This window comes from Dendropsophus ebraccatus, chromosome 7 (assembly GCF_027789765.1).
Source record: "Dendropsophus ebraccatus isolate aDenEbr1 chromosome 7, aDenEbr1.pat, whole genome shotgun sequence".
Classification (NCBI taxonomy): domain Eukaryota; kingdom Metazoa; phylum Chordata; class Amphibia; order Anura; family Hylidae; genus Dendropsophus; species Dendropsophus ebraccatus.
In genome coordinates this window covers 244672-270023 of record NC_091460.1, presented here as the reverse complement: position 1 = coordinate 270023, position 25352 = coordinate 244672, and the positions used below count along the sequence as shown (strand labels likewise).

General features: G+C 48.6%; 1 protein-coding gene and 1 pseudogene across 2 annotated transcripts; one reads left to right on the top strand and one right to left on the bottom strand.

The window, feature by feature from the left end:
- Positions 1-5664: 5664 nt before the first annotated feature.
- The window catches only part of LOC138797197 (zinc finger protein 665-like), a 39361-nt pseudogene continuing 19673 nt past the window's right edge, over positions 5665-25352 (bottom strand).
- On the top strand, positions 15705-23843 carry LOC138797146 (zinc finger protein 271-like). 2 transcript variants are annotated; one of them, XM_069976950.1, is made up of 5 exons: positions 15705-15836; positions 17679-17857; positions 17941-18013; positions 20069-20248; positions 22171-23843. In XM_069976950.1, exons 1-5 carry the CDS (start codon positions 15740-15742, stop codon positions 23820-23822), a joined length of 2181 nt encoding a protein of 726 aa, XP_069833051.1. In that variant the 5' UTR covers positions 15705-15739; the 3' UTR covers positions 23823-23843. The 2 variants fall into 2 exon arrangements, with proteins under 2 accessions (XP_069833051.1, XP_069833050.1); XM_069976949.1 differs by having other exon boundaries at positions 15705-15848.

Sequence of the window (25352 nt, the reverse complement as noted above, 5' to 3'; positions counted from 1 at the left end):
CTTCAAATCTTTGGCAGATAATCTGTCAGATAATCTTTCTGTGTAAATGGACCCTTAGAGAGGACAAGTCAGGAGCATCTCAACCCACGCCGTGGACTAAAGAAGGCACAGTGCAGGACAGTATCCACAAAGCAGAAGGCTAGAAATTGATCCAGATAGAGCAAAGTTGCTAGAAGCCTATGAACTCTATCCCGCAGCGCAGGTGTCAGCAGGGAACCGTCAGTATTCCGCTCATCTCAGGTAACAAGGTCTGGGGCTTGTGTCACCCTCTAGGATGGGTCCCCCGACACTGGTAGGGCAATAGGTGGTTCATTTTCACAAGAGTTGAGGCTTGGGCACAAGTATTCTATCTTAAGTATTCTTCTATTTCTACCTCATCCTCCAACATCCCGGCAGAGCACAGTACTAATTGGGTTGGGACTCTCACAACATCCTCCTCTCTGCTCCTCTGATTCTACACTCTCAGCACACAACTCAGTCCACACGACTGTACTACTTCTCCTCCGCTCACTACAGATCTGGATCCTAACTTATCAAGTGTGTTATCATACACAGTCTCCAAGTAAAGCAAACCCTATTTATGATGAAGAGACTTCTCACCCCGCACCAACACAGTACAGAACATTCCTTGGGTTATCTCCCCTGTCTATGGGTGGCAGTGCCAATAGTCCGGGTGGGTCATCACTCCACTCCGGACCACCGTGACTACAACCCAAGGGACCCCGCAACAACCCGGCAGGTCACTGACCACAGGGGAACAAGGTATAAGGGGGGAGGAAGATATCAGTGTGGTGTATTACAAAACACATATATGAAATGACATGCTATGGTGGGTGTAGGTACAACACCATCATCTGGTGGTCACAATTGTATGGCAACCTAAAAATACCAAAATCAAAAAGTGTGATTAGGTCAGTGCCAAATTTAATGAATAAATAGAGCTCCTGGCTCACAGGCTGTTCCAAACACCCAAGCGTCCACCTGGTGTCCTCGCAGGACAGCAGGTGGACGCTTGGAACAGCCTGTGAGCAAAGTTGTTGTACCCAGTACTAAGAAATAAATTCTATATGGACTAAGAATCAAGTTTGTGGATTCCTTTCTTTTTGGTGATACAGAGGACTACGGCCCTGAAGTACTCAGGTACAGGTGTATTTAACACGGTTTATTTTCAGTCTGACACACTGATCCCTGCTGACATCTCTGGCTGTCTCGGTTTTCTATGAGTCCCCTTTGAAAACCTCTCCTGCTCTGGACAGTTCCTGTCTCGGCCAGAGATGTCAGCAGAGAGCACTGTGTCAGACTGAAAATAAAACAACATTTCCTGTAGGACATACAGCAGCTGATAAGTATGGGAAGACTTGAGATTTTTTAATATAAGTAAATTACAAATCTATATAACTTTCTGAGATCTACATAATCATGCGGATGACATACAGCAGACTGTACTAAACCTGAACAGCTTGCCCCTTCTGTAACACACTGTTGTGCTGAAGTACCTGACATGGACCCACGTACAGTGGCGTAGCTACCATGAAGGCAGGGAAGGCAGTTGCTATGGGGCCCCGCACTGCAGGGGGCCTGCCTGGCCCATCTCCAAGGTAGCTACGGTAGCTGATAGTAAAGCACCTTGTCAGCGGCCGTTGCTCAGATTGACTCTGAATCCAGCGGCCGTTGCTCAGATTGACTCTGAATCCTGCGGCCGTTGCTCAGATTGACTCTGAAGCGGCTGTTGCTTAGAATGACTTTAAATCCTGCGGCTGTTGCTTAGAATGACTGAATCCTGCGGCTATTGCTTAGATTGACTCTGAATCCTGCGGCTGTTGCTTAGAATGACTTTGAATCCTGTGGCTGTTGCTTAAAATGACTCTGAATCCTGCGGCTGTTGCTTAGTATGACTCTGAATCCTGCGGCTGTTGCTTAGATTGACTCGAAATCCTGCGGCTGTTGCTTAGAATGACTGTGAATCCTGTGGCCGTTGCTTAGATAGACTCTGAATCCTGCGGCTGTTGCTCAGATTGACTCTGAATCCTGCGGCTGTTGCTTAGAATGACTCTGAATCCTGCGGCTGTTGCTTAGAATGACTCTGAATCCTGCGGCTGTTGCTTAGAATGACTCTGAATCCTGCGGCTGTTGCTCAGATTGACTCTGAATCCTGCGGCTGTTGCTTAGATTGACTCTGAATCCTGCGGCTGTTGCTCAGATTGACTCTGAATCCTGTGGCCGTTGCTTAGAATGACTCTGAATCCTGCGGCTGTTGCTTAGATTGACTCTGAATCCTGCGGCTGTTGCTTAGAATGACTCTGAATCCTGCGGCTATCACAACATGAATGTTCATAACCATCAGGTAAGGGAGTGTTGCAGTGATTACAAGATAAATGCCTGTGCTTTCTTCCATTCTTTCTACTCAGAGGATCTATCTCCAGAGCCTTGGGACATGAGTAACAATAGGAAAAGAAAAACCATGATAGAAACCAGGGAATAGACAATACACAAAAACTACAGATAAGTCCCTAGCAATAGGAATGGTCTCTGAACAGTAGGGCAAAGCTGCCCCCTGGTGGCTAAAAACGACACAGCCCGGATACCTAGGAGAATCCAGCCATAGGTAGAAGAAAAAACAGAGCAGCAAAGTAACATTCATACTTACTATTCCAGAAGAGGGAGGAAGACAGCGGTGCTGCGGCTCCCCGCCATGGCTGCTAAATGACGAAGCAGCTGGGAGAACAGTTGCCGCCCCCATGCCGCGAAGACATCACAGCGTACACACCCGACACATGTACTGACGCCATCGGCCAATGAAGCAGCAGAGATCGCCCCACAGCCATGACGTCACCATGCATGCGCCCGCAGCCCATGGACGCACGCATAGATGCCATCCATGCCAATGAGGCAGCCGAGACCGCCTCCAGCACGTTCCACAGCCATGACATCACCGCGCATGCGCCCCGTAACCAGTGGTGGTCTTTTGCACCAAGCACCCCAAGCGATCGCTTGGGGCCCCCAACATCCAGGGGGGCCCCCACGCCCTGCTCTTGTGCTCAAGACTGCTGGACAGGGCCGCTGCCCGCTTGCTGCTGACATCTGAACTGTAACTATGAGCACTCGTAATGAGCGCTCATAGTTACATGCAGCAGCACTGACAGGGCGGGAGACATTGGCTCCCTTCCTGTCAGTCACTCTTGTGGCCGCAGGAAGGGTTTTCCCTGCGGTCACAAGCGGCAGCTTTGTCCTTGTGGTGCCGGCGCTCCAGTGACATCACTGGAGCATCTGCGCCAGGACAAGGGGAGCGCGGCCTCTTGTGATCGCGGGGAAAACCCTTCCTCCGGCCACAAGAGTGAAGAGAAGAGGAGACGCCTGGACCCAGGTGAGTATAAGTGTTTGTTTTATTGTGTTATATACTATATGGGAGGGGGAGCACACAGGGGTCTGTTTAACTGGGGGACCGCACATCGGGGGTCTATATAAATGGGGGGAGCACACAGGGGGGCTATATAACAGGGGGAGCACACAGGGGGGCTATAGACTACTGGGGTCTCACAGAGGGGTTTATATACTACTGGGGGCAGCACACAGGGGGTTTATATACTACTTGGGGCAGCAGAATGGGGTCTAAATACAACTTGGAGAGCACACAGGGGGGCTATATCCAAGTGAGGGAGCACACAGGGGGGCTATATACTTCTGGGGGAGCACACAGGGGGTCTATATACTACTGGGGGAACATACAGGGGGTCTATATACTACTTGTGAGGCACACAGGTGGTCTATATCCAAGTGAGGGAGCACACAGGGGGGCTATATACTTCTGGGGGAGCACACAGGGGGTCTATATACTACTGGGGGAACATACAGGGGGTCTATATACTACTTGTGAGGCACACAGGTGGTCTATATATATAACTGGGGGAGCACACAGGGATCTGTATACTACTGGGGCAGCACACAAAGGGTCTATATAATACTGGTGGGGCACACAGGGGGTCTATATACTACTGGGGGAACCACACAGGGGGTTTATATACTACTGGAGGAGATCACAGGGGTCTATATCCAAGTGGGGGAGCACACAGGAGGTCTATATCCAAGTGGGGGAGCACACAGGGGGGCTAAATACCCCTGAGGGAGCACACAGGGGGCCTATATACTAGTGGGGGAGCACACAAGGGGTATATACAACTGGGGGCAGCACACAAGGGGTCTAAATACAACTGGGGCAGCACACAGGAGGTCTATATACTTCTGGGGGAGTACACGGGGGGGGGCTAAATATAACTGGGGGAACACACAGGGGTCTATATACTACTGGGGGAAGCAAACAAGGGGTATATACTACTGGGGGCAGGACACAAGGGGTATATACTATTGGGGGCAGCACACAAGGAGTATATATTACTGGCGGTAGCGCACAAGGGGTATATACTACTCAGGGCAACACACAGCGGTTTATTGTTTTGAAACGTGTGTCGAGGGGGGGCCCCAGACATATCCTCGCTTGGAGCCCCAGAAATGCCAAGACTGCCCCTGCCCGTAACACAGAGCCAGGCGTGCCCGGACTGACGTCATATCGCATGTGTGGTGACCCCTGGTGTGTGGGTACGGCCGGTCACTTGCTAGATAGTAAAGCGTGACGCCAGCTCGATGGTGGTTGGCCGATATATAGCCGGGCCCAGTGATGTTATATAGTGACGCCAGTGCTGGTTGGGCACACAGGAATGGTGGCACACCTGCTTTTATTTTAATGGGCCAGCTATACCTTGTTCCCCTGAGGTCAGTGACCTGCCGGGCTGTTGCGGGGTCCCTTGGGTACTTATCACGGTGGTCCGGAGTGGAGTAGTGACCCTCCCGGACTATCAGCACAGAAAGGGGAGATGACATAAATATAATCTTACTCTGAAGATACTTGAGGTAGGCAGCAAGTCATACAGCTTTGCCTTGATACAATACACTTTACACTTGATAAGATACTTAATACTTTAGGATCCAGATCTGTATTGAGAGTAAAAGGAGTGGTACAGTCGTGCTGACTGAGCTGCGTTATAGGAAGTAGAGAAGAGGATCAAAGGAGTAGAGAGGAGGATGTCGAGAGAGTCCTAACCCAAGTAGTACTGTGCTCTGCCGGAACTTCGGAGGTAGAAATAGAAGAATACTTGAGAAGAGAGAGAATACTTGTGCCTGTGTTTTGATTCTTTGGTCTTTGCACCACCTATTGCCCACCAGTGTCGAGTGACCCGTCCTAGAGGGTGCCACAAGCCCCAGACCTTGTTACCTGGAATGAGCGGAATGCTGATGGTTCCCTGCTTACACCCACACTGCGAAATAGAGTTCGTAGGCTTCTAGCAACTTTGCTCTATTCGGATCAGTTCCTTTACTTTCTTTTATAGATACTGTCCTGCACTGTGTCTCCCCTTGTCCACTGTGTGGGTTAGGATGATCACCTGCTGTGTCCCTGCTCCAGCAGCCAACATGACCTCTGCATAGCATGATCTCGTATATCCTTTCCTGCATGCTTATTGGCTGATTAAAATAGCCAAACATGCAGGGAGGAGACTATCACTTTTTCTTGAGCACCATGCGGTACGCGTTTGAGGATCCTAAAATGACTACTCTACTCGAATAAGCTTGTTCGCTCATCTCTAGTAGTGAAGCATTTCCTAAATGCGACTATCATTTCTTTTCTTTGTGACTTTTCTTATATAAAACAAGACTTTATTTATCTGTATAACATTTCCCACATTGTGAACATGAATGCGGCTTCTGTCCTTTGTGAATTCTCTGATGTGAAACAAGATTTGATTTATCTGTAAAGCATTTCCCACAGTCTGAACATGAATATGGTTTCTCTCCTGTGTGAATTCTCTCATGCATAACACGATTTGATAAATTTGTAAAACAAATCCCACATTCTGAACAAGAATATGGCCTTTCTCCCGTGTGAATTCTCTTATGGATAACAAGACCTGATTTCCTTGTAAAACACTTTCCACATTCTGAACATGAATATGGCTTTTCCCCTGTGTGAATTCGCTCATGTGTTACAAGATTTGATTGATGTGTGAAACAAAGTCCACAGTCTGAACACGAATAGGGCTTTTCTCCTGTGTGTATTCTCTCATGTGTAACAAGATGTGACTTATGTGTAAAACATTTCCCACATTCTGAACATGTATATGGCTTCTCTCCTGTGTGAATTCTTTCATGTGTAACAAGATGTGATTTATATGTAAAACATTTTCCACATTCTGAACATGTAAACAATTTTTCCCCTGTGTGAATTCTTTTGTGTATGGATAGATTTGATTTACTTATAAAACATTTTCCACATTCTGAACATAAATATGGCTTCTCCCCGGTGTGAATTCTTTTGTGCGTAAAAAGATCTGATCTTCTTGTAAACTCTTTACCGCATTCGTCACACCGAATCCTTTTTTTCCATTTCTTATGTGTCCTAGCAGCAGTGTGTGAGCGGTCAGGAGAAGGTCCCTCATGGTCAGGAGGATTATATGATAGATCTGTAGTGTGACGTCCTGGATGTACAGTAAGGGGGAGGAGGGCTTCTCCTGAGGAGTGCTGCTCCGCACCGACAGCTTCTTCCTTATAATTCAGCAGTAACACGATGTTCTCCTCAGAGATATCACCGCCATTTTCTGTTAAAGAGTAAAAATAGATTTTATTAATTTTTTGCTCCAAAGCACAAAGTGCTGAAAGTTCTAATGCTGAGAATGTGAAGGTTGTGCATAAAGCTTTGTCACATGTCAGTCACATGGAACGTGTTACACAGTTTACACATTTTTATCGCATTCGCCTATAAGGTGACGTCTCGCCATTCCGCCTGGGTTATAATTGCATTGGAGAACATGTCAGTACACTCCCGCAAAGATAGAAACCCTTCTGGGGCTCTCCAAATCATAATGATGCGGTACACGGACGCCCAAGGTGGGTTTTTTGGTCTACTGCCGGGTCAGCTGGTACGGTGGTGAGGTAGCTGAGTGGGTCTAGGGTCACTTGGGCACTTGTCACGGTATCCTGGAGTGGTATAGGACCCACCCCGGACAGTCTGGGGCCCCGCCTGCAGAGGAAGGTTTAACCAAATGTAGTTGTGTATAGGTGCAGGTGCGCCAGAGTCCAGCACATTAAAAGTAGAACAGTTTACTGGTAGAAATACAGTACTTAGAAAAACTGCAGTTTAGTGTGACACAACAATGCTTGAGGTTACCCAGGTGCTTGTGGGTGAGGTAGAGATAAGGTGCTTGTGAGAGAAGGTTTTGTAGAGGAGAGAGGGTGCATGAAGGGGCTTGTCCAATTAGAAATGTACACTGCCTGGAACGGTTTGAACTAAAGAAGAAGATATAGAGAGAACACTCGTACTCACGTATAGATTGTGTTTGACCGCCTTTTGCCCTACAGTAGCGGGCTACCCGTCCTGTCAGGGTAGTACGAGCCCCAGGCCTAGTTATCTGGGCTCAGCAGACTTCCAAGACTTTCCGGTCGTCCTGCACTGCACAGTGGAATACCAAGGCTTACAGTAACTTTGTTCCACTGGGGTCAGTTCCTGTGACTGCTGAGGTAACTTCCCTGCACTCTTAGAGAGGTTCCTGATGTGGAGAAGGTGATCCTTCTGTGGCTGCTCCTCCTTGGTACTTTCTAGCACTGCATAGTTGCTGTGGTTTGCATACAGAGAATCTATAACTTGCTTGCTTGTGTCCCCGACAGGGGACCTGGCCAAACCCAGGCCCTGGCGTAACTTCAGCAGAGACTTGGTTCTAGTTGCCTCCTCACACATTAACTTGAACCAACTACACAGACTCCTCCCACCAGGAACCAACTCCTTCCTTCAGGGGTCTAACCAAACCCTCATGGGATTGGTGTTTTTGTCACATGTGACAAAAAGTTAACCCATAAGTCTCCTTCAACTGTCCTTCACATAGAAGATACAATACAAAGCAGACCTACAGCTATGTAGATCTGGTTGTAGTGCAAATGGGCAGCTGTGTAGGTCTGGTAGTACCAGCAGCAGTACAGTATGGAACACAATAGACAGGCAGACAGCAGCATTATTATCATCAGGCCAGTGTCCCTTTGAGGCAGTATAGTCAGGTAGGTGGGTTGAAATCATTACAGATCCACAGCTGATTCATCCCCTAGATGTTGATGGACTAAAAGGATGGTAAAGCAGTAATCAGCCTTCTGCTTGTCTGTAACAATACACTGTCAGCACATAAACCAGGATGATGTGCACCATGCTTACTTCTCCCCATGTTTGTGAGCAGGCCTTTAGGACCCGGCTGATTCTGGCTGCGACCCTTGGTGCTAACCTCTCTTGTAAATGGCAGGAGGATAAACACTGAGCGATTTGCTGTCTGATGCAGAACAGCAGCTGCTATGTCATATGGTGGCATGGCGTCACTTCACCTTGTTAGAACAAAGGATGTAAAGTGTCCATGGAGGAGAGAGTACAAAAGGTGGAATCAGAGCTGCACAACCATGGATGGGGCTTTTGTCATTTCTGTGTGTCACCTTGACCCAGTGAACTGTAAAGAACATGTACTTTCCCTACTCATAAGGGCTTCTCCGGGGGTCGGTGGTGATGTGCACCTTGCTGCCATGAGGGGATGGTACGGTATAGGGTTGTGCTGTGGCGGTGTATGTAGCTGTAAGGTGGAGCCCCCCTTATATCCTTGTGACCCCCCTCACTATACTGCACTATACATATATACACAGGGGGGGGGGGGGGGTGTTACTGTAATGTAGCTGTAAGGTGGAGCCCCCCCTTATATCCCTGCCCCCCCCCCCCCTCACTATACTGCACTATACATATATACACAGGGGGGGTGTTACTGTAATGTAGCTGTAAGGTGGAGCCCCCCCTTATATCCCTGTGCCCCCCCCTCACTATACTGCACTATACATATATACACAGGGGGGGGGGTGTTACTGTAATGTAGCCGTAAGGTGGAGCCCCCCCTTATATCCCTGTGCCCCCCTCACTATACTGCACTATACATATATACACAGGGGGGGGGTGTTACTGTAATGTAGCTGTAAGGTGGAGCCCCCCCTTATATCCCTGTGCCCCCCCTCACTATACATATATACATATATACACAGGGGGGGGGGGTGTTACTGTAATGTAGCTGTAAGGTGGAGCCCCCCCTTATATCCCTGCCCCCCCTCACTATACTGCACTATACATATATACACAGGGGGGGGGGGGGGGTTTACTGTAATGTAGCTGTAAGGTGGAGCCCCCCCTTATATCCCTGTGCCCCCCCTCACTATACATATATACACAGGGGGGGGGGTTACTGTAATGTAGCTGTAAGGTGGAGCCCCCCCTTATATCCCTGCCCCCCCTCACTATACTGCACTATACATATATACACAGGGGGGGGGGGGAGTGTTACTGTAATGTAGCTGTAAGGTGGAGCCCCCCCTTATATCCCCCCCCTCACTATACTGCACTATACATATATACACAGGGGGGGGGTTACTGTAATGTAGCTGTAAGGTGGAGCCCCCCCTTATATCCCTGTGCCCCCCCCCTCACTATACTGCACTATACATATATACACAGCGGGGGGGGGGGGTGTTACTGTAATGTAGCTGTAAGGTGGAGCCCCCCCTTATATCCCCCCCCTCACTATACTGCACTATACATATATACACAGGGGGGGGGGTTACTGTAATGTAGCTGTAAGGTGGAGCCCCCCCTTATATCCCTGTGCCCCCCCTCACTATACTGCACTATACATATATACAGAGGGGGGGTGTTACTGTAATGTAGCTGTAAGGTGGAGCCCCCCCTTATATCCCTGCCCCCCCCCCCCTCACTATACTGCACTATACATATATACACAGGGGGGGGTGTTACTGTAATGTAGCTGTAAGGTGGAGCCCCCCCTTATATCCCTGCCCCCCCCTCACTATACTGCACTATACATATATACACAGGGGGGGGGGGTTACTGTAATGTAGCTGTAAGGTGGAGCCCCCCATTATATCCCTGTGACCCCCCCTCACTATACTGCACTATACATATATACACAGGGGGGAGGGGGGTTACTGTAATGTAGCTGTAAGGTGGAGCCCCCCCTTATATCCCTGTGCCCCCCCCCTCACTATACTGCACTATACATATATACACAGGGGGGGGGGTGTTACTGTAATGTAGCTGTAAGGTGGAGCCCCCCCTTATATCCCTGTGCCCCCCCTCACTATACATATATACACAGGGGGGGTGTTACTGTAATGTAGCTGTAAGGTGGAGCCCCCCTTTATATCCCTGTGCCCCTCCCTCACTATACTGCACTATACATATATACACAGGGGGGGGGGGGGGTTACTGTAATGTAGCTGTAAGGTGGAGCCCCCCCCTTATATCCCTGTGCCCCCTCACTATACTGCACTATACATATATACACAGGGGGGGTTACTGTAATGTAGCTGTAAGGTGGAGCTCCCCTTATATCCCTGTGCCCCTCCCTCACTATACTGCACTATACATATATACACAGGGGGGGGGGGGTTACTGTAATGTAGCTGTAAGGTGGAGCCCCCCCCTTATATCCCTGTGCCCCCTCACTATACTGCACTATACATATATACACAGAGGGGGGGGTGTTACTGTAATGTAGCTGTAAGGTGGAGCCCCCCCTTATATCCCTGCCCCCCCTCACTATACTGCACTATACATATATACACAGGGGGGGGGTGTTACTGTAATGTAGCTGTAAGGTGGAGCCCCCCCTTATATCCCTGCCCCCCCCCTCACTATACTGCACTATACATATACACACAGGGGGGGGGGGTTACTGTAATGTAGCTGTAAGGTGGAGCCCCCCCTTATATCCCTGCCCCCCCCCTCACTATACTGCACTATACATATATACACAGGGGGGGGGTGTTACTGTAATGTAGCTGTAAGGTGGAGCCCCCCCTTATATCCCTGTGCCCCCCCCTCACTATACTGCACTATACATATATACACAGGGGGGGGGGTTACTGTAATGTAGCTGTAAGGTGGAGCCCCCCCTTATATCCCTGCCCCCCCCCCTCACTATACTGCACTATACATATATACACAGGGGGGGGTGTTACTGTAATGTAGCTGTAAGGTGGAGCCCCCCCTTATATCCCTGCCCCCCCCTCACTATACTGCACTATACATATATACACAGGGGGGGAGGGGGGGTTACTGTAATGTAGCTGTAAGGTGGAGCCCCCCTTATATCCCTTCCCCCCCCTCACTATACTGCACTATACATATATACACGGGGGGGGGGGGTTACTGTAATGTAGCTGTAAGGTGGAGCCCCCCCTTATATCCCTGTGACCCCCCCTCACTATACTGCACTATACATATATACACAGGGGGGGGGTGTTACTGTAATGTAGCTGTAAGGTGGAGCCCCCCTTATATCCCTGCCCCCCCCTCACTATACTGCACTATACATATATACACAGGGGGGGGGGGTGTTACTGTAATGTAGCTGTAAGGTGGAGCCCCCCCTTATATCCCTGTGCCCCCCCCCCTCACTATACTGCACTATACATATATACACAGGGGGGGGGGGTGTTACTGTAATGTAGCTGTAAGGTGGAGCCCCCCCTTATATCCCTGCCCCCCCTCACTATACTGCACTATACATATATACACAGGGGGGGGGGGGGGGTTACTGTAATGTAGCTGTAAGGTGGAGCCCCCCCTTATATCCCTGCCCCCCCCTCACTATACTGCACTATACATATATACACAGGGGGGGAGGGGGGGTTACTGTAATGTAGCTGTAAGGTGGAGCCCCCCCTTATATCCCTTCCCCCCCCTCACTATACTGCACTATACATATATACACGGGGGGGGGGGGTTACTGTAATGTAGCTGTAAGGTGGAGCCCCCCCTTATATCCCTGTGACCCCCCCTCACTATACTGCACTATACATATATACACAGGGGGGGGGTGTTACTGTAATGTAGCTGTAAGGTGGAGCCCCCCTTATATCCCTGCCCCCCCTCACTATACTGCACTATACATATATACACAGGGGGGGGGGGGGGTGTTACTGTAATGTAGCTGTAAGGTGGAGCCCCCCCTTATATCCCTGTGCCCCCCCCCTCACTATACTGCACTATACATATATACACAGGGGGGGGGTGTTACTGTAATGTAGCTGTAAGGTGGAGCCCCCCCTTATATCCCTGCCCCCCCTCACTATACTGCACTATACATATATACACAGGGGGGGGGGTTACTGTAATGTAGCTGTAAGGTGGAGCCCCCCCTTATATCCCTGCCCCCCCTCACTATACTGCACTATACATATATACACAGGGGGGGGGGTGTTACTGTAATGTAGCTGTAAGGTGGAGCCCCCCCTTATATCCCTGCCCCCCTCACTATACTGCACTATACATATATACACAGGGGGGGTGTTACTGTAATGTAGCTGTAAGGTGGAGCCCCCCCTTATATCCCTGTATAACTCCATCCTCCCATACCTGGTATAGCATCTCCCGGCGCCTCCTCCTCCTTCACCTCACTCATACACGGGGGATCGCCCCTCATCCTCTCTTCTTCTGCTTCATCCTCCACTTTAATATTAGTCACCTGATCTCCCCCCTGATGGGACATATAGAACAATTCAGTACAATCCAGCAGACAGGAGGGAAAATCTAACACATCAACATAAGAAACCAGCAACATGTATCTATCAGCCTCATCACATCTATGAGTGCAGGAGCAACAACCACCAGCACCGGGGGGCGCTATAGAGATATAGTGCTATAGCATCAGCCTCATCTACCTGCTGATTGTCTGCTGGGACATTTCCCTCTGGACAGTCCTGGGAATACAGAGGACGGGGACACCTCTCTGGTGGATTCCTGTCACTGCCTCCATCTGTAGGGAACACACAGGGAGCCAATCCATTATACACTGCTACATGTCATCAGGAGGAGGAGGATGGGAGGGGGAGGAGGATGGGAAGAGGAGGAGGAGGATGGGAGGAGGAGGAGGAGGATGGGAGGAGGAGGAGGATGGGAGGAGGAGGAGGATGATCTAGGGGCCCCTCCCCCCTGCTCTCTAGCATCAGGAAGGTCTCCTCTTACCTTGTGCTGTGAGGCCGGGCGGCTGATCCTCCACCATGAGCGGCTGCTCCCCCCGGTACAGATCCTTGTGTCCTTCTACATACTCCCACTCCTCCATGGAGAAATAGACGGCCACATCCTGACACCTTATAGGAACCTGACACACACAATGATCACACAGTCATCCCCCCCAGCCTGCTGCCTCCTGGATTACTCTATCATCTCCCAGCATTCCCCAGTGTCACCTCTCCAGTCAGCAGCTCAGTCATCCTGTGGGTGAGTTCTAGGATCTTCTGCTCATGTATCAGTGATGGAGGCTCCGTGATGGGGCCCCGGGCCCTGCTCCGCCCTCCTGACTCCTGGGGGAAGGCCACACCCTCCCCCCATGTCTTCTTCACTATGGTGTAATCCTGGGGATGGAGAGAGACAATGAGGGGACTGAGCCCAGTATTCCTGCCTCCTCCTCACTACAAAGAGGAGATTGTCCCCCTGTATAGAGCTCTAGTGAGGAGGAGGAGACACATCTGGACTACTGGGGTCAGTGCTGGAGACCACCGCACCTACAAAGAGGAGACCAGATCCAGAACATAGAGCGGGGGAGGGAGGGAGGGAGGGGCCAAAGAGCCCAGACAACAATGGTGGAAATCTAGAGAAGTTACCTCTCCGGTCAGCAGGCGGATGATCTCCAAGGTGACGTGTAATATTCTCTTACTGATCTCATTCCTGTCCTTCTCCATCATATAGAAGGGTATAAGGTCCTGGCAGTGCAGTGTGTGGGGAGCCCCGCCCACTCCTGTCACATGATCACAGGTCCTTCACCACAATCTCTTCTCTCCTGCACTGCTGAGCTCCGCCCCCAATGTACTGATCACATGATTGTGACATCATCACAGGTCCTACCCCTCCAGCATCTACCAGATACAGAGCAGCTCCTGGTCGGGCAGTCACTGCTGTTGTGTTGTGTGTGGAGATCTCTGCTCCTCAGTGTGTGACCCCAGCAGTAAGGTAAGCTTACAGGAGGAGGGATGTTACATTGTGTTACTATCAGTGTGTGACCCCAGCAGTAAGGTAAGCTTACAGGAGGAGGGATGTTACATTGTGTTACTATCAGTGTGTGACCCCAGCAGTAAGGTAAGCTTACAGGAGGAGGGGTGTTACATTGTGTTACTATCAGTGTGTGACCCCAGCAGTAAGGTAAGCTTACAGGAGGAGGGATGTTACATTGTGTTACTATCAGTGTGACCCCAGCAGTAAGGTAAGCTTACAGGAGGAGGGATGTTACATTGTGTTACTATCAGTGTGTGACCCCAGCAGTAAGGTAAGCTTACAGGAGGAGGGGTGTTACATTGTGTTACTATCAGTGTGTGACCCCCCAGCAGTAAGGTAAGCTTACAGGAGGAGGGATGTTACATTGTGTTACTATCAGTGTGTGACCCCAGCAGTAAGGTAAGCTTACAGGAGGAGGGGTGTTACATTGTGTTACTATCAGTGTGACCCCAGCAGTAAGGTAAGCTTACAGGAGGAGGGGTGTTACATTGTGTTACTATCAGTGTGACCCCCCAGCAGTAAGGTAAGCTTACAGGAGGAGGGATGTTACATTGTGTTACTATCAGTGTGTGACCCCAGCAGTAAGGTAAGCTTACAGGAGGAGGGGTGTTACATTGTGTTACTATCAGTGTGACCCCCACAGCAGTAAGGTAAGCTTACAGGAGGAGGGATGTTACATTGTGTTACTATCAGTGTGACCCCAGCAGTAAGGTAAGCTTACAGGAGGAGGGATGTTACATTGTGTTACTATCACTGTGTGACCCCAGCAGTAAGGTAAGCTTACAGGAGGAGGGATGTTACATTGTGTTACTATCAGTGTGTGACCCCAGCAGTAAGGTAAGCTTACAGGAGGAGGGATGTTACATTGTGTTACTATCAGTGTGTGACCCCAGCAGTAAAGTAAGCTTACAGGAGGAGGGATGTTACATTGTGTTACTATCAGTGTGTGACCCCCCCCCCCCCCAGCAGTAAGGTAAGCTTACAGGAGGAGGGATGTTACATTGTGTTACTATCAGTGTGACCCCAGCAGTAAGGTAAGCTTACAGGAGGAGGGATGTTACATTGTGTTACTATCAGTGTGTGACCCCAGCAGTAAGGTAAGCTTACAGGAGGAGGGATGTTACATTGTGTTACTATCAGTGTGACCCCAGCAGTAAGGTAAGCTTACAGGAGGAGGGATGTTACATTGTGTTACTATCAGTGTGACCCCCCAGCAGTAAGGTAAGCTTACAGGAGGAGGGGTGTTACATTGTGTTACTATCAGTGTGACCCCAGCAGTAAGGTAAGCTTACAGGTGGAGGGATGTTACATTGTGTTACTATCAGTGTGTGACCCCAGCAGTAAGGTAAGCTTACAGGAGGAGGGATGTTACATTGTGTTACTATCAGTGTGACCCCAGCAGTAAGGTAAGCTTACAGGAGGAGGGATGTTACATTGTGTTACTATCAGTGTGTGACCCCAGCAGTAAGGTAAGCTTACAGGAGGAGGGGTGTTACTCTCTCTGTATTGTGATACTTTTCTGTTTCTCTGACATTCGTGAATACTCTTTGTCTGTATCATTGTGTGTGTCAGGTTCCTATAAGGTGTCAGGATGTGGCCGTCTATTTCTCCATGGAGGAGTGGGAGTATGTAGAAGGACACAAGGATCTGTACCGGGGGGAGCAGCCGCTCATGATGGAGGATCAGCCGCCCCGGCTCACATCACAAGGTAAGAGGAGAGGTGTGTATAGATCTTACTGCTAATACCTCACCACATGGGGGCGCAGTCTTTCCCATATATTACTGACCTGTACTATGGGCCATGTGGAGCATCTGGTGTATAGCTCATGTATCTTGCATCAGGGTGGAGATCTGAAGAACTCCACCTCCATGTGTAGCCTGAGGCAGGTTCTGCAGTTTAGCGGGGCCACAAATGCCTGTTACTGATTATCTCCAGCCATTATTCCATCTATTGATCTGTGGATTATGGAGGAGAGATCCAGAGACAAGTATCCAGACTCTGAGCTCACTATATCCTGGGATGTAATAGAAAACCTCCGATTCCTCATCAGCCCATTTGAGGGTAAAAAGATCACTTACTCCATATGGGGGATAGACAACTGGCATCTAATCCCCCTCCAAGCCTGTCTGTAAACAAGGCACAAGGGCAGAGGATGAACTCAACTCATTTATTCATCCGGCGACGCGTTTCAGTGCTAAGCGACCGCCTCTCTGAAGCCAGCTACATGATTAGCCGTGGGCAGGCAGTCTGACTATATGGATAGGTTATCTACTTCCCATGTATGATGTATTGTATGCTCTAATTCTCTTCTCCCTGTGTGGGTCTCTGAGTTCATGTGGCTGCGGAGCATGTGATATGCGTTCCACATAGCTGCTTCTTACTGCGGTGCATTTTGAATCTGATATGTTACAAGGTGGGATGCAGATGATGTAGATGACTCCTATGCACTCCAGGGTGGAGCATGTGGTGCGTGACACCTTTGTGGAGTGGCAGTGGACCTCATGCGATGCACAATTCCAGAAGCATGGAGGGACGAGCCCCAGTTCCACCGCGTTTCAGGGTACGGGGTGGGGGTGAGCCCCAGTCCTGTTGCAGTTGATGCATGGCACACAGGAGGGGACACTTCATGTTTTTATATAAATACCTGTATGGATGTGGACTTCATGTATCTGGCTTCAGAGAGGTGGTCGCTCACCAGTGAAACGCGTTGGGGAATGAATAAATGAATTGAGTTCATCCTCTACCTCGGACCTGGTGCGTTGTTTACAGGCAGGCTTGGAGGAGGATTAGATGCCTGCTGTCTATCCCCCACATGGAGTTTTTACCCTTATTCTTGCTACAGGGGTCATTTGAGCACTGGATAAATTTTTCTTGGTGTTTTATGCTTCCTCCGTGTAGAGGATAAGATGTGTTATTACATGTTCTTCAGGCCTCTCACCCTCCATATTACATCACTATTAGAGACACATGATACAGTGGAGTAAATGTAAATTGTCAGCCACCCAGTGTGAGGAGGAGAAGAGAAAAGTAATTCTTAGGGTCTTCAGAGAATGAGGGTATGGCCTCCTAGATGGGGCAGGGGCGGCCTCCTGGATGGGGCAGGTGCAGCCTCCTGGATGGGGCAGGTGCGGCCTCCTGGATGGGGCAGGTGCGGCCTCCTGGATATGGGGCAGGTGCGGCCTCCTGGATATGGGGCAGGTGCGGCCTCCTGGATATGGGGCAGGTGCGGCCTCCTGGATATGGGGCAGGTGCGGCCTCCTGGATATGGGGCAGGTGCGGCCTCCTGGATATGGGGCAGGTGCGGCCTCCTGGATATGGGGCAGGTGCGGCCTCCTGGATATGGGGCAGGTGCGGCCTCCTGGATATGGGGCAGGTGCGGCCTCCTGGATATGGGGCAGGTGCGGCCTCCTGGATGGGGCAGGTGCGGGGTTGGAGGTCCCCGAATCTGCAACAGTATCGAAAGTGAAACCATTGGCCAATTTATCAGATTTCCTCATTTCTAGTGAATTGTTAATCTAAATGTATTCAGACCCTGTGTGTTCCCTACAGATGGAGGCAGTGACAGGAATCCACCAGAGAGGTGTCCCCGTCCTCTGTATTCCCAGGACTGTCCAGAGGGAAATGTCCCAGCAGACAATCAGCAGGTAGATGAGGCTGAGGCTATAGCACTATATCTCTATAGCGCCCCCCGCTGGGGGGAGGGAAATGTCCCAGCAGACAGTCAGCAGGTAGGTGGCGCTACAGTCTCCACTATATAGAACCATAAAGTGATAAACAAAGTTGATTTCATGTTTATTCCTTCTCTGTTTAGGATGAAGAACTTATCAATATTAAGGTTGAGGTTAAAGAAGAGGAGGAGGCAGATTTCCTGACCGATCACCAGTGTAAGGATTGGGAGACTCTTATTGGTTGAAAAAGGTTCCACTAGATCAGGGGGGTCAAACTCAAATACACAGGGGGCCAAAATTAAAAAATTGGACAAAGTAACGGGCCAACCATGATAATTATTGAAGCGCTAATTAGGCGATGCTGGCACTGTCAGTGGTGTGCGTCTCCCAGCCCCGTGCACTATGGTAAATGACATGACATCAGTCTCTTATATAGTAGCCAGCCCTCCCCCATAGTCTTATATAGTATCCAGCCCTCCCCCATAGTCTTATATAGTATCCAGCCCTCCCCCATAGTCTCATATATAGTAGCCAGCCCTCCCCCATAGTCTCTTATATAGTAGCCAGCCCTCCCCCATAGTCTTATATAGTATCCAGCCCTCCCCCATAGTCTTATATAGTAGCCAGCCCTCCCCCATAGTCTCTTATATAGTAGCCAGCCCTCCCCCATAGTCTCTTATATAGTAGCCAGCCCTCCCCCATAGTCTCTTATATAGTAGCCAGCCCTCCCCCATAGTCTCTTATATAGTAGCCAGCCCTCCCCCATAGTCTTATATAGTATCCAGCCCTCCCCCATAGTCTTATATAGTAGCCAGCCCTCCCCCATAGTCTCTTATATAGTAGCCAGCCCTCCCCCATAGTCTCTTATATAGTAGCCAGCCCTCCCCCATAGTCTCTTATATAGTAGCCAGCCCTCCCCCATAGTCTCTTATATAGTAGCCAGCCCTCCCCCATAGTCTTATATAGTAGCCAGCCCTCCCCCATAGTCTTATATAGTAGCCAGCCCTCCCCCATAGTCTCTTATATAGTAGCCAGCCCTCCCCCATAGTCTCTTATATAGTAGCCAGCCCTCCCCCATAGTCTTATATAGTAGCCAGCCCTCCCCCATAGTCTCTTATATAGTAGCCAGCCCTCCCCCATAGTCTCTTATATAGTAGCCAGCCCTCCCCCATAGTCTCTTATATAGTAGCCAGCCCTCCCCCATAGTCTCTTATATAGTAGCCAGCCCTCCCCCATAGTCTTATATAGTAGTCAGCCTTCCCCATAGTCTCTTATATAGTAGCCAGCCCTCCCCCATAGTCTTATATAGTAGCCAGCCCTCCCCCATAGTCTCATATAGTAGCCAGCCCTCCCCCATAGTCTCATATAGTAGCCAGCCCTCCCCCATAGTCTTATATAGTAGCCAGCCCTCCCCCATAGTCTCTTATATAGTAGCCAGCCCTCCCCTATAGTCTCTTATATAGTAGCCAGCCCTCCCCCATAGTCTCTTATATAGTAGTCAGCCCTCCCCATAGTCTCTTATATAGTAGCCAGCCCTCCCCCATAGTCTTATATAGTAGCCAGCCCTCCCCCATAGTCTCATATAGTAGCCAGCCCTCCCCCATAGTCTCATATAGTAGCCAGCCCTCCCCCATAGTCTCTTATATAGTAGCCAGCCCTCCCCCATAGTCTCATATAGTAGTCAGCCCTCCCCCATAGTCTCTTATATAGTAGCCAGCCCTCCCCCATAGTCTCTTATATAGTAGCCAGCCCTCCCCCATAGTCTCTTACATAGTAGCCAGCCCTCCCCCATAGTCTCTTATATAGTAGTCAGCCCTCCCCCATAGTCTTATATAGTAGCCAGCCCTCCCCCATAGTCTCTTACATAGTAGCCAGCCTTCCCCATAGTCTTATATAGTAGCCAGCCCTCCCCCATAGTCTCTTACATAGTAGCCAGCCTTCCCCATAGTCTTATATAGTAGCCAGCCCTCCCCCATAGTCTTATATAGTAGCCATGGCCGGCCAGATGTAATTAAAACTCTAAATTGCCTGGCGGGCTAAAAATAATGGCACCACGGGCCAGAGTTTGACATGACTGCCCTAGATCCTCCTCCTCCCCATCCTCATCCTCCTCCTCCTCCTCCCATCCTCCTCCTCCTCCCATCCTCCTCCTCCTCCCATCCTCCTCCTCCTCCCATCCTCCTCCTCCTCCCATCCTCCTCCTCCTCCCATCCTCCTCCTGATGACATGTAGCAGTGTATAATGGATTGGCTCCCTGTGTGTTCCCTACAGATGGAGGCAGTGACAGGAATCCACCAGAGAGATGTCCCTGTCCTCTGTATTCCCAGGACTGTCCAGAGGGAAACCACAATATTAAAGTGAAGGATGAAGCAGAAGAAGAGAGGATGAGGGGCGATCCCCCGTGTATGAGTGAGGTGAAGGAGGAGGAGATGCCGGCAGCTGCTATACCAGGTATGGGGGAGAGAATGGATGGAGCGGGGGTATATTACACACTCCTCATCCCCCTATATCCTCTAGGATCTCAGATTAAACCTTTATTGCTATGTAAGCCCTCAGAAGCCGCCTCCTGGTGCCCCATGGTGTGAGATATAGGGCAGCAGGATCTCCTCTGAGGGTATGCTATAGGGGAGCAGGATCTCCTCTCTTCTGAGGGTATGCTATAGAGCTATAGGGGAGCAGGATCTCCTCTCTTCTGAGGGTGTGCTATAGAGATATAGGGGAGCAGGATCTCCTCTCCTCTGAGGGTATGCTATAGAGATATAGGGGAGCAGGATCTCCTCTCTTCTGAGGGTGTGCTATAGAGATATAGGGGGGCAGGATCTCCTCTCCTGTAAGGGTGTGCTATAGAGATATAGGGGAGCAGGATCTCCTCTCCTGAGGGTGTGCTATAGAGATATAGGGGAGCAGGATCTCCTCTCCTCTGAGGGTGTGCTATAGAGATATAGGGGAGCAGGATCTCCTCTCCTCTGAGGGTATGCTATAGAGATATAGGGGAGCAGGATCTCCTCTCCTCTGAGGGTATGCTATAGAGATATAGGGGAGCAGGATCTCCTCTCCTCTGAGGGTGTGCTATAGAGATATAGGGGAGCAGGATCTCCTCTCTTCTGAGGGTGTGCTATAGAGATATAGGGGAGCAGGATCTCCTCTCCTCTGAGGGTATGCTATAGAGATATAGGGGAGCAGGATCTCCTCTCCTCTGAGGGTGTGCTATAGAGATATAGGGGAGCAGGATCTCCTCTCCTCTGAGGGTGTGCTATAGAGATATAGGGGAGCAGGATCTCCTCTCTTCTGAGGGTGTGCTATAGAGATATAGGGGGGCAGGATCTCCTCTCCTGTAAGGGTGTGCTATAGAGATATAGGGGAGCAGGATCTCCTCTCCTGAGGGTGTGCTATAGAGATATAGGGGAGCAGGATCTCCTCTCCTCTGAGGGTGTGCTATAGAGATATAGGGGGGCAGGATCTCCTCTCTTCCGAGGGTGTGCTATAGAGATATAGGGGAGCAGGATCTCCTCTCCTCTGAGGGTATGCTATAGAGATATAGGGGAGCAGGATCTCCTCTCCTCTGAGGGTGTGCTATAGAGATATAGGGGAGCAGGATCTCCTCTCCTCTGAGGGTATGCTATAGAGATATAGGGGAGCAGGATCTCCTCTCTTCTGAGGGTGTGCTATAGAGATATAGGGGAGCAGGATCTCCTCTCCTCTGAGGGTGTGCTATAGAGATATAGGGGAGCAGGATCTCCTCTCTTCTGAGGGTGTGCTATAGAGATATAGGGGAGCAGGATCTCCTCTCCTCTGAGGGTATGCTATAGAGATATAGGGGAGCAGGATCTCCTCTCCTCTGAGGGTGTGCTATAGAGATATAGGGGAGCAGGATCTCCTCTCCTCTGAGGGTATGCTATAGAGATATAGGGGAGCAGGATCTCCTCTCTTCTGAGGGTGTGCTATAGAGATATAGGGGAGCAGGATCTCCTCTCCTCTGAGGGTGTGCTATAGAGATATAGGGGAGCAGGCTCTCCTCTCCTCTGAGGGTGTGCTATAGAGATATAGGGGAGCAGGATCTCCTCTCCTCTGAGGGTGTGCTATAGAGATATAGGGGAGCAGGATCTCCTCTCCTCTGAGGGTGTGCTATAGAGATATAGGGGAGCAGGATCTCCTCTTCTGCTTTTTACTAATGGAGAAGTAAATATACAGGAAGAAATATTGTGCTCTAATTTGCTCCCAGAAACAGCCTCATGATGACAGAGGAATCCACCTGCTCCGCCCCATTCTCCCCTATAATATACCCCCGTTTCCAGCTAAATATTCATGTTATAATTTTTCTACTTGAGCGGCTTGATGAAAAGTACAAACTATCATTTTTTTTGTCCAAACAGAAAATTCTGGTAATATCTCTGAGGAGAACATTGTGTTACTGCTGAATTATAAGGAAGAAGCTGGCGGTGCGGAGCAGCGCTCCTCAGGAGAAGCCCTCCTCCCCCTTACTGTACATCCAGGACGTCACACTACAGATCTATCATATAATCCTCCTGACCATGAGGAACCTTCTCCTGACCGCTCACACACTGCGACCACAGGGACAGAGCAGGAAGCGGGAACTAGATATCACTGTGGTGAATGTGGAAAACAGTTTTCCGAAAGATCAGATCTTTTAAAACACAAAAATAGACACACAGGAGAGAAACTATATTCATTTTCAGAAAGTAGAAAATGTTTTACAGATGAATCTTATGTTCTTAGACATGAGATGACTCGCACAGGGGAGAAGCTGCATTCTTGTTCAGATTGTGGGAAATGTTTCTCAAATAAATCGGGGCTTATTAGACATAAAAGAATTCATACAGTGGAGAAGCCATATTCATGTTCAGAATGTGGGAAATGTTTTACAACTAAAGCACATCTTGTTTTACATGAGAGAATTCACACAGGAGAGAAACCATATTCATGTTCACAATGTGGGAAATGTTTTATAGATAAATCATATCTTGTTATACATGCACGAATTCACACAGGGGAGAAGCCTTATTCATGTTCAGAATGTGGGAAATCCTTTACAACTAAACCAAGTCTTGTTAGACATGAGAGAATTCACACTGGAGAAAAGCCATACAGATGTTCAGAATGTGGGAAATGTTTTACAAATAAATCTCATCTTGTTATACATGAGAGAATTCACACTGGAGAAAAGCCATACAGATGTTCAGAATGTGGGAAATGCTTTAAAGACAATTCATATCTTGTAACTCATATGAGAAATCACAAAGCAGGCAAGCCTTACTCTTGTTCAGAATGTGGAAAATGTTTTTCAAGCAAATCCCACCTTGTTATACATAAAAGAAGTCACACAGGAGAAAAGCCGTACTCTTGTCCAGAGTGTGATAAATGTTTCTCAGTCAAATCGCATCTTGTTATACATGCAAGAAGTCACACTGGAGAGAATCCTTATTCATGTTTAGAGTGTGGAAAAAGTTTTACAAGTAAAGCACATCTTATTATACATGAAAGGATTCACACAGGAGAGAAGCCATATCCATGTTCGGAATGTGGGAAACGCTTTACAAGTAAAGCAACTCTTGTTCAACATGAAAGGATTCACACAGGAGAGAAACCATATTCATGTTCAGAATGTGGAAAATGTTTTTCATATAAATCAGATCTAGTTAAACATGAGAGACATCACACAGGAAAGAAGCCGTATTCATGCTCAGAATGTGGAAAATGTTTTACGAGAAATTCAATTCTTGTTATACATAAGAGAATTCACACAGGACAAAAACCATATCCATGCTCAGAATGTGGGAAAGGTTTTACAGAAAAATCCAATCTTGTTAGAGATGAAAAAAGCCACACAGAAGAAAAGCATTATTCGTGTTCAGAATGTGGGGAATCTTTTACAAGTCAATCCAGTCTCGCTATGCATGAAAGAAGTCACACAACAGAAAAGCCATATGCATGTTCAGAATGTGGGATATGTTTTATGAACCTATCAAATCTTGTAATACATGAGAAAATTCACACAAGGAATTAGACTTTGTGTTCAGAATGTGGGAAGAAGACTTATTTTTTTTGTAAAGTTCTAAATCTGCAGAACACCCACGGAGTTCTGTGAGCGGGATCCATGGAGAGGTATTGAGGATTGACGGAAAAACCAAAGAATCTTGGTTCCTCTTACAGCCGTGACACTAAAAAAGTCGCCATGAAGATATGGGGAGAATGCAGTGAGGAGAAAGTATTTGTAGTCTGATGGCCTCCTTCTCTGTGACTGGGGACAATGCTCCTTTGTGGCAACTAGAAAAGATGCTTGTTATTTCATTGTATTGCCCCCTCCCCCCATTGTAATAGTTCTTTGACTTATCTGTAATTTCCACTGAAGAATCAGCTGGGCGGGAACTTTGTATAATCAGAAATGAATGTCCAGGGGTGATCAGGAGCCTTATAACAAAACATAAGCTGACAGATTCTGTGTAACATGTAAAAGTGTGACTGTAATCATCATCCATGTAACATAAATGTATAATGCTGCCCGCAGCTCTTACAGTAATACAGCTGACAGATTCCATGTAACATATATGTATAATGCTGCCCGCAGCTCTTACAGTAATACAGCTGACAGATTCCATGTAACATATATGTATAATGCTGCCCGCAGCTCTTACAGTAATACAGCTGACAGATTCCATGTAACATATATGTATAATGCTGCCCGCAGCTCTTACAGTAATACAGCTGACAGATTCCATGTAACATATATGTATAATGCTGCCCGCAGCTCTTACAGTAACACAGCTGACAGATTCCATGTAACATATATGTATAATGCTGCCCGCAGCTCTTACAGTAACACAGCTGACAGATTCCATGTAACATATATGTATAATGCTGCCCGCTGCTCTTACAGTAATACAGCTGACTGATTCCATGTAACATATATGTATAATGCTGCCCGCAGCTCTTACAGTAACACAGCTGACAGATTCCATGTAACATATATGTATAATGCTGCCCGCAGCTCTTACAGTAATACAGCTGACTGATTCCATGTAACATATATGTATAATGCTGCCCGCTGCTCTTACAGTAATACAGCTGACAGATTCCATGTAACATATATGTATAATGCTGCCCGCAGCTCTTACAGTAACACAGCTGACAGATTCCATGTAACATATATGTATAATGCTGCCCGCAGCTCTTACAGTAACACAGCTGACAGATTCCATGTAACATATATGTATAATGCTGCCCGCTGCTCTTACAGTAATACAGCTGACTGATTCCATGTAACATATATGTATAATGCTGCCCGCTGCTCTTACAGTAATACAGCTGACAGATTCCATGTAACATATATGTATAATGCTGCCCGCAGCTCTTACAGTAACACAGCTGACAGATTCCATGTAACATATATGTATAATGCTGCCCGCAGCTCTTACAGTAACACAGCTGACAGATTCCATGTAACATATATGTATAATGCTGCCCGCAGCTCTTACAGTAATACAGCTGACAGATTCCATGTAACATATATGTATAATGCTGCCCGCAGCTCTTACAG

Excerpts from the sequence above, each read along its gene's own strand:
- LOC138797146 (XM_069976949.1), top strand. The coding sequence starts at position 15,740 with ATGGAGGAGTGGGAGTATGTAGAAGGACACAAGGATCTGTACCGGGGG. Across the intron at positions 17,858-17,940 it reads TCCCAGCAGACAGTCAGCAG|GATGAAGAACTTATCAATAT; the intron begins GTAGGTGGCGCT and ends TTCTCTGTTTAG. Across the intron at positions 20,249-22,170 it reads GCCGGCAGCTGCTATACCAG|AAAATTCTGGTAATATCTCT; the intron begins GTATGGGGGAGA and ends TTGTCCAAACAG.